General features: G+C 35.4%; 1 protein-coding gene across 4 annotated transcripts; it reads right to left on the bottom strand.

Moving 5' to 3' along the window:
• Window positions 1-395: 395 nt before the first annotated feature.
• Window positions 396-8,929, bottom strand: LOC113734921 (inositol transporter 1-like). Of its 4 annotated transcripts, none has more exons than XM_027261691.2 (7): window positions 8,411-8,929; window positions 6,407-6,477; window positions 5,548-5,883; window positions 3,125-3,232; window positions 2,853-3,038; window positions 782-1,433; window positions 396-692 (listed from the first exon to the last, which is right to left on the bottom strand). In XM_027261691.2, the coding sequence occupies exons 1-6, from the start codon at window positions 8,547-8,549 to the stop codon at window positions 783-785; spliced, it is 1,491 nt and encodes a 496-aa protein (XP_027117492.1). In that variant the 5' UTR covers window positions 8,550-8,929; the 3' UTR covers window positions 396-692; window position 782. The 4 variants fall into 4 exon arrangements, with proteins under 4 accessions (XP_027117492.1, XP_027117493.1, XP_027117491.1 ...); XM_027261692.2 differs by having other exon boundaries at window positions 396-1,318; window positions 1,415-1,433; XM_027261690.2 differs by having other exon boundaries at window positions 396-1,433.
• Window positions 8,930-9,828: the final 899 nt, after the last annotated feature.

Genomic DNA, 9,828 nt, shown 5'->3' with positions numbered 1-9,828 from the left:
TGTATTTTGTCTGTTTATCTCACGCCCTAAGGGCACATAATAGAAAACACCAATAATCAAGAAATTCAATTTATTATTAAAATTTATTCATTATTTTGGTCAAAAACACATACGGTTTAAAGATGCAATTTATCCTATAACAAATATTTGACAAGACACAGCTGGTTAGAACAAAGCCTGAATCAAAGCAGTGAAAGGCCAATATAGACATATATATATATGTATATATATATATATATATATAAAACTTTGTCCCCTCCCGCACCTCCCCTGCAACTCCAACTGAACGACCATATGGAATCGAATCCCTGACCAGTCAGCGAGGAAGGAATTTAACCACCTTCCCTAGAGCTCGTGATTTTTTCTACATATTTATTGTCAAATATAAAAACCAATTCTCCACAAAATAATTTCAACATACATACTTAAAAAAATTTTACAAATATTTTTTCTATTAGTTGCACACACATTGATGCATGTCTTTGAACACTAATTTTTATAATTCAACTAAACATACTAATATGAACTACTCAAGAATGACTGCAAATTTAAAAAAAAATAATAATAACACACCATAAGAAGTGTTATATTCATCTCTCTCCAGCTCTAAACATCTCTGGGGAAGTCTTAAGCCTGGCAAGTTCAGACCACAGCCCAACCGGAGGAATGCTTAAGTTCTGAAGAATTTCCAGCTAAAAATCACAGTACGTGCTTAGATAAAAAACCAGCGTGATAACCCTATATAGAGCAGCTCATAAGGGAAAAGTAAATAACAGCGTACTTCAGGCTTGGTCTCCAGGTGCAAGAAGTGGTTCTCTGCTATTACTACTTCCCCCAGCCCTTTCCTTCCAGATCCTTTCCACTTCTTCAAATGTCAAACCCTTGGTCTCTGGCACAAAAACAATCACAAAAGCAAAAGCAAGTACTGTGATACCAGCTAAGATCAAGAAAGTTGGACCAGTACCTAAAGCTCCAGTTATGGATAGAAAACTTTGTGCTACTATCAGATTCGAAATCCAGTTCACAGTGGCAGACATGCCACCACAAATTCCTCGGTAGGATTCTGGATATATCTCTGAATTTACAGTCCATGGCACAGGGCCCATGCCAGGAGCGAAAAAGGCAATGTAGAGCACCACGCCAATAACAGCAAGCCACCCATAGAGCCCAGTCGCATGTGAAGATGTTTGTAAGAGAAAAGCACCAGCAAGAAGAACAAGGGACAGAAACACTCCTGCTAAGCTACTAAGAGCCAACTTCCGGCGGCCAACATGATCAATGAGGTAAATTCCCACGATTGTACCAATAGCATTCATTGCTGCCACAAAGAGGGAGAGGAGAAGTGCTAATTGATTCGAATGGAAACCAGCCATCTGCATGATTGTAGGGCCGTAATACATGACCGTGTTAATACCTGTAAACTGCTGAAATGCCTGCAAAATGAAATTACATCTACGGTCAGTCAATTGCAGCAGTCTGCTTGTAAGCAAAAATTAGCTAGCCACAACCTATAAATGACAATTTTAAATGAACTTATCAAGCACTGTGTTTTATCAAACAGAGTCATCAAACAACATAACATGGCATCTAATTATTAGTCAAAATACTCTTAATACGTTCTCTGATGATAAATTAATAGCACAAAAAACTATCGAAAGAAAAGAGACCAGACCATTCATCGAGCTATATATTTAATCTGAAAATTTATATTGCTCTTACAAAATTTGAAACAAATAGTCAAAGCTCTAGGCAAGCAAGGGAAAATAATCTGCATAGAATCAAATACTTCAATTAATCTCAGCATTAATTATGAGTTCACTGGTTGCATAACCAGAAATAGATGATAAAACATACTAAGCTCTTGCAATTAGTTTATTCTCGTAATACCAGAAGCCATTAAGAGAACAGAAATTCCAATACAAGGACGTTACAATTTTCAACCTCAGAAAAGGACCAATCAGAGTCTCAATCTAGAGCTCCAGAATTCTGGATTCTTGCAACATGAACCATGAATTTCCTTTTATACCCCCAATTCTTTCTTTTTCCCTCTTTTGGGTCTTTAAAATGTGTGGGAGTATCTCTATTATAGGAACTGACCTTTCTTTGGTCATACAAGAAAATCCCGATTTTCTTCCATCATAAATTAGAAGAATAAGACTAGAAGTAACAAAGTGCCTTAACCTGAGGAAAAAGGTACTAGCCAGAATTAACTCAGACATGATTACCCTTTACAACTTCAACCTGTGGAAAGTCAAGTGTTCTTTTCTCTTAAAACTTGCTCACAACACAATGTTAAACCAAAAGCATTCTTTCTGTGATCTCTAAGCTTTCTCAAATAAGGCAGAGATAAAGGAAGAAGAAAACAGTTCGACAAGTTGGACTCTTCTTAGAAGGTTGAGACTTCATGTACTGAGAGGTAGAACATAAACAAAGGAAATCAACATCTTATTAGGAGGAGAAGTGGTAAAGTATACCAGTTGAATGAAAGCCACCAAGAAACCGATTTCCTATCCACAAGAAGAAGATATTGAAGAAGAAATGGGGAGAAGACAGGTCAAAGCTGAGAGCTTGGGTATTTTATTGACTTGATAAAATACATATACAATTGCTGAATTTCCTTTTTATCCTTGAAAGTAGAACACAAGACTTTGTAAGGTTGAAGAAGTGACATTTCAACAAACAACCCCTACATCCCCCCCCCCTCCCGGGGCGGATTTTTCCACCCCTTTTCCTTAGGATTTACAGCAGTAAAACAAGAACAGAACATTAACGAAAGGCCCCAGAAAGAAAGGAAAAAAAAAAAAAAAAAAGCCCAGCACAGAGTTGTGTTCTAGTGAAGTGTTGATATTTACCTGAAGTCCAGCTCCAGCAAGAAAAGCAAGCCTCATTTCTTTCGATTTGAAAACATCCCAATATCCGACAGTGTTTCTTCTATTGGTTTCTTCGTCAAAAGCAGCTGCAAGCTGATCAATTTCCTCCTCCAACCGGTCAGGATCATAAATTTTTGAAAGCACAGCAATGGCTTTAGATTTATCCTTCTGCAGATTATAAATGAGTCCTTAATTAGGATGTAAAGCATCAGTAGAATACATCTTCACAGGAAATACTATGCTAATAGGCGCACCTTGAGGTAAAGCCAGCGAGGAGATTCAGGCAAAAATAGCATGAGAAAAAACTGTATAACAGCAGGAACTCCAGATACTCCAAGCATCCATCGCCATGTTCCTCGGACCTGCCCAATTTTTAAAATCAGAAGATCACACAAAACGTATCAAGAACTACTGACATACATGAATGTAGAACCAATGTCAAATATTACTGCAAGCCAACAACTGACTAAAACCAAGCAGACCGATCAATTTTCTGGAAGACCATATCATTGAACTTCCTTTCATGTGACCCCCTTTTCTTAAAATTCTTCCAGAGGACTGGTGACCCCAAAACACCAGAAAGTTAAGGCGGTATATTATTCTAGTCCTCAACTACTATTTGAACGTGGACATCACCGCAAACATCCTCAGAATATCATACCACCAGAATAACAAGTTTCATTTAGAGAATAAAGCTAAGATGTCCCAACATCTAATACCATGTCCATCATATGAAGTTAACGTCAAAATCCATGGTGAGCCACTTGAAGTCTATCAGATTACAGAGGCAAGATAAAGATTGGTCCAGAATTAGTCTTGCAAACACTTGCCTAAAAGAAGCAAATCTTGCCACAATGCCACAGATGCATTCAACTGATCTGCCAAATTTTATAGCAAAATTTGTCCAAGAAAATGTGAAAGTTAATGACTAGGACAGGTGTCCAATTTTGGCATCAAAAAAGGCCCATTCATACGATTGAGAAACCAAAAGAATACATTGAAGAAGACGTAACAAAAAGAAAGAAACAAAGGGCGAGTTGACAGTTTCAGTGCACGGAAACTAGCTTTACATACAACTACATAAGTTGGAGAATGCCAACTTAAATAAATAAAAACAATAATTTAACTACAAAACATGAGGTCACACAAAATGCTACTATCTGACTCTCAGAAAATTAATGTGTAATAATGGAAAATTTCAAACCACAGCCTATTCAACCACATAAAATGCCCAAATCAAAGGACAATTACTTAGCTTCGGTTTTAACCTTTCTAGCTACAAATGAGATGAGACAACATAAAGAGAAATAAAGTTGTTTCAGTCTACAATGGTCGTTGTCCAGCTGCCCAGCTGCCAATATCTACACTTCATTTTACTAGGTAACATCATATGGTGCTGCTATTATCCAACAAACACACTGGTATCATATAACTAAGAGCAGAAACTGGTCATGTTTCCAAGTACATATGGTTTCTATAACCATTTAGAGATCGCATAAAATACATGTTTACAGACTGATAACAGGAACAGTGATAAAAACTCTATATGTTCAGGGAAGGTATAAGGAGTCATGCAGAATCATTTATATCAATCAAATAGAACTCAGTCAATAAAACCCCAAAATCTGTATTCAAATCATCATTCTTTATACCATACGCAAACAGAAGTATCAATGGTTCATCTGACGCAAGCAGATGCAACTGCTGGACTTTGACGCAAGCAATTCCAAGTGCTGCATTGCATATGCTAGACATATTGTGTAAGGTACTTTCCAAAATCATAAATACATTAAATCAATCAACTGCAAGATCACAGCATTAAATTAACCAAATGCAAGATAGACAAGAGAATAAAAGAAAAGATTCCTTCCATGGATACACATTGTGAGACTTATAAGGCAAGGCTCATATTGTATCCCGATCCTGCCTCCTCAAACTGCACAATGGAAAACCTTTCATGCCAAGAAATCATTGTAATAAGCACAAATATAATGCATATCCTGGTAAAGCAAACAATCTGATACCTTGTAATAGGTTGTAGACCACCTCAATGTGAGCAAAAGAACAGAACAGGAAAAAAGAGATATTTTTGCATTCACTATTTGATTAGTTCAGTTTAAAAAGAAGATTCCACCAGGCATTTGCTGCATCAAAGTTGATGAATGATACAAGCTTTTGATGAACTTCAGACCTAAAGCATTAATAATTACATAACTCCCTCCCAAACCAAGATGTTTTACTGAAAAGTAAAACCAAACACTTTCAGAATCCTCTGCCACTTAATAAAGGAGTCGACCCACTTAACGAACTACAATAATTTCATATAAAAAACTTCTGTTTTAAACAAGATGAAACTAATTTAAAAGCAGCACAAAACACTTATACCTTAAACATGTAGTACTCAAAATGGGGCAGAAAACTGCCAATTTAACAAACTGCAGAACCTCTTTAGAACTCGTTCTGTTTTCTAAAAATCTTTTGATACAAAGTTCATTGCTTGGCAAAATTACCTCTTTCAGGCTTAACAACATGCATGACAAATTAGAAACGCAGCGCATTAGTCTGGCAAAACGCAATAATACCTATTACCATCTTGGTAAATAGATATTGCGAGCTTTAGTAGAAAAAGAAGAAATCGGAACAATAATTTGGAAAAAACCAAGCCAAGATAACTGACCTCAGTGAAAGCAAGATTCACTAGGTAGGAAAGAAATGATCCACCGGTAATCATAAGCACATTTGTACTCACAAGGCCACCTCTTATCTCAGATGGGGATGCTTCAGCAATGTACACAGGAGCAGTAACAGATGCCACACCCACACCCAAACCCACTAAAAATCTACCCAATATTAGGACATAGGGATCTGGAGCTACAGCCATAACAATAGATCCAAGTACAAATACAACATCGGCAGAAAGAGTAGCTTTCTTGCGGCCATAAGCATCATTTATCCATCCCCCAGTAGCAGCTCCTATCATTGCACCACACAAAGCCATGCTAACGATTGTTTCCTGCCAAATACAGAAAAGAGAACAAACGTGCAATTGAAAATCTGCCAGTTTCTCTATGTTAGGAGAGAAAATCGAAAAGATAACTTCAGCAGCAATATCAGGCCTAATTTTTAAGCATTCAAATTTGCATTACTCTTCGGCAAAATAAATTTTCCAGGTATTGAAAAATTAGTTCAAAAGTCGACCTATCTGGATGGCAGGTTGTTAACAAAAGTTGATGCCCTTTCAACATAATTTAAGGAAACCAACCATACTAACAGACCAACCCACGGAAACGTTGATAGTTGTTACATGTTTTCTTCAACCTTGCAGGATAACATTATTGGCAGGTTTTACTTCAGATGTTACCTCTACATATCTCCCTTTCTCTGTGTGTGCATGTGTATCCAAAATAGACCATGAAATAACATCATCATATACTCGGTATCAAGATGTATCATCTAAGTTACAAGCCTCTGCAATCCGTTTTACTTTCAATCAGCAGAAACTGTATCCACACGTATCAAACTAAACCTTTATTTACCTGTAGGAAACTACTTTGGTCCACTTGCTTAAATTCATCTCGAATATACAAGAGCGCTCCTGATATTACTCCTGCAACCAAATGCAGACTAGTTTCAATTTGCATCAAATGGGAAATAAAAATATAACTGCAATTGTTCCACGTAGATTTCTATAATGCAAAAATGCAACTGTCAGGAATGAAACACGCTGCAATAGCTAGTGTGAAGGGAAACATAAGAATCATAGCCAATACCTATAAATCTAGTAGTGATGTTAAGCACCCTAATAACAAACTTCAGGAAAAAGATGCGCGTGTGTGTGTGTGCATATGTATACATATACAGCATACATATACAAATACATGTACATCTGTACATATATCTATACATATGTATGTGTATTGTATGTGTCTGCACATATGTATACATATACAACATACATAAACACATACATATACATCTGTATATATATATCTATCCCCGGTTAAAGACCTATATACACATACATATACATCTGTATATATATCTATACATATATACATACATGTGTGTGTGTGTGGGCGCGCGTATAAGACCATGATAACTGTTTTCCATTAATATTTTGACCATGATCACTGTTAACAACTATAATTTCTCAGAGGCAAAAATCAAGAAAGAAAAAGTAATACTACTGGTTGAGGAGGTATTCATCATTGATACTGACATTTCACCAAACCAACCAACAGCTTTGCCCTTTCACAAGAACGGCAAAATGAGTTAGAAACTTTACCTGACTCGAGGAATCAGCAAAGTCCACCAGACTTAAAGGTCCAGAATTATTATTTAAAAAAAGCCTCCCTTTTCTCAGAAAAATGTTATAAAAGGACTTTAATTGATCTTACACACACGATCTACATGTATGGAAATTTTATTGTGCCTACAACCAAATTGAGTATCAAATCAAACAGTAAAATAACCGACTCCAACAAGATGATTAGAGTTCAACCAAGGAATAAAAAAACGTAAAATTTTAGTTGAACAGTCAAAAAGACGAAGCCAAAATATGCCAAGAACTTGCTTGAATATCATAATAACCATAAAATTTGAAAACCAACTTTCTTTAATTTAAAGAAAAATAATCAAAGACATAATTCATCAATTTAATTTAAAATTTATGTATATCAATCCATATGCAAGTAAGAAAAGGCGTTTTCACAGGCCATTCAGACCTTCAAGAGTTAAAAAAAAAAAGTTATTTACAACTGTAACTACTAAATCAAAGAAACACAAAAGAAAAAAGGGGCTGCCGGTGATAAGCCGGAAAATAGTGATAAGCTGGTGATGACGCCTAATTACAAAAACAAATGGCGTTGAAGTTCAAAAACAGAAGAAAAAATTAGTACTACTGGCTTGAGGAGGTATATATCATGGGTATGACACTTCACCAAGCCCACCAATAGCCTTGCCTTTCCGCAAGAACGGCAAAATGAGTTAAAAACTTTACCTGGCTCAAAGAATCAGTAAACTCTCAAAGAATCAGTAAACTCTACCAGATCTGAAGATCCAAAATTTCTTTGAAAAAAATAACAAGAAAAAGCACTTATTTTTTTGGCTTTTTTCCCTTTTTCTCCTCCTTTTTGGGAAAACAGAAAAAATTTTGAAACAGTATTTACAGCAACAAGGATAAAGCCAAAGTATCCCCAGAACTTGTTTGGACGTCATAAAAACAGGAAGTATGAAAATAAACTTTCTTAATTAAAAAATTTTAAAAGAAAAAAAGAAAATCCAAGATATAATTAACGAATTATAGTTAATTGTATCAATATCAATCCATATCCAAGTAAAAAGGCGGTCTCAGGGCCCCATTCAAACCTTCAACAGAATTATAAAAGCAGAAAAAAAAAGTTAAAAAAAAAAAACAGAGAGACAGAGACCGCCGGTGATGAGCCGAAGGAAGGAGATGATGACGTCTACTTAAAAACGCAAAAAGCACAAAAATAAAAAAACAGAACAGAAAAAAAGAGAAAGTCGGCAATGGCCTAAACCTGTGTCGTATCCGAAAAGGAGGCCACCAATACCAGCAATAACGGTCAAGCCCACCACATATGAATTGCCAAAATACGTCACTTTCCGGTTCCCATCGTCCAAGTACCCTGAACTTCCGGGCAACGATTCGATCGTCATCGGAGTATCTCACCGGAAAAATATGAAACAAACAATTTGTTCCAATTATTCACCCTTCAATCAATCTATCTATCTTTAAACAATTGCCAGTTTCTTAACAAAATTCAACTGGGTTTTTGAGTTAAGTTTTATACTAAACAACTCTTTCCTTTTTTATCAATTTAAAACCGAAAAACTAGCAAAAATCAGCTTCGGTTTGGGGTATAAGAATTATTTTTCCCCGCCGGGAAAAAGGGGGGGAGCGGGGGGTGGTATTGATATGGAACCGAGATAGAATTTGAAAGAACTTTTTCTTGGAAGCAACTTCGCTGAATTTTCTAAAGAAATGTTTCCTTTTCTTCTTTGCCGTCAAAAATGGAGGAAGAATTGAATTAGGGAAATGGTGAACAGACGAAGTATATATACACGCCCACACGCGTGAAATGCGTGAGAAAAAAAAAAGAAATTAATAAAGAATTGAGTTGGCGGAGAAATGAAATGATATGTTACCCGGAGGTGAGTCACAGTCGGCCTGCAGGGTCAATAATATGCAAATTTAGCTTTTTTTTTTTGGAATATTACCTTTTTCTAATTTTTTTTCGCTTTTGGGGAAAAAATGTTTAGGAATAGGGTAACAATTAACTCAATATAAAATATAAAACAATTATTTTGATAAATTAGGTTATTATGTGATTGAATACATTTATAATTTTTTTCATTACTTCTCTGGATTTAAACACTTTTTTTTATTCATTTCAATTTTACAAAAAATAAAACTGGGTCCAATTCTAATCCTGTTAGCCAAATCCAATATAAAAAAGTGGTGATATATGGAGAATGTGTCTAATAAGTTCTGGGTTGGCACGTCTGATTAGATTTTTGAATTTAATTTTTTAGAAAACTAAAACTAAAATAGGCAAAATAAATTCTAATAGAAGAGAAAATAAATATAAGTTCCAGTATATAGATGGTATATACTGCATGTGGTAACTAATAAGTAACTATCCAAAATAAAAAAGAGAATATTATTTATGTTTCTATTTTTCGAGTCACAAAATGAGACGGCACTAAGAAAATCAGAAGACGGCCTCATAGTCATAAGTGATAATGTCCCAAGCCTGAAAAGGTTCTCTACAATCACGTGAAGGTTAAAATCAGTGTTTTTTTTTTTTTTTTTGTAAAATGCAGTTATCAAGATTTGAACTCAAGATCATTGTAATAGAAGACCAATGTACTAACCGTTGCACCATCACATCTTATTAGTTTTTTTTGATAACTTATTTATATAAAACAAACACTC

The sequence above is a fragment of the Coffea arabica genome, chromosome 3c, assembly GCF_036785885.1.
Source record: "Coffea arabica cultivar ET-39 chromosome 3c, Coffea Arabica ET-39 HiFi, whole genome shotgun sequence".
Classification (NCBI taxonomy): domain Eukaryota; kingdom Viridiplantae; phylum Streptophyta; class Magnoliopsida; order Gentianales; family Rubiaceae; genus Coffea; species Coffea arabica.
This window is presented reverse-complemented; position numbering and strand designations above follow the sequence as displayed.

What these genes read in the sequence shown, in the direction of transcription:
- LOC113734921 (XM_027261690.2), bottom strand. Translation starts at nt 8,549, where the DNA reads ATGACGATCGAATCGTTGCCCGGAAGTTCAGGGTACTTGGACGATGGG. An exon ending in CCTTTTCGGATACGACACAG is followed by an intron (nt 6,478 to 8,410) that starts GTTTAGGCCATT and finishes ATTTGGTTGCAG; the next exon opens with GAGTAATATCAGGAGCGCTC. An exon ending in CTCGCTGGCTTTACCTCAAG is followed by an intron (nt 3,039 to 3,124) that starts GTGCGCCTATTA and finishes TATAATCTGCAG; the next exon opens with AAGGATAAATCTAAAGCCAT.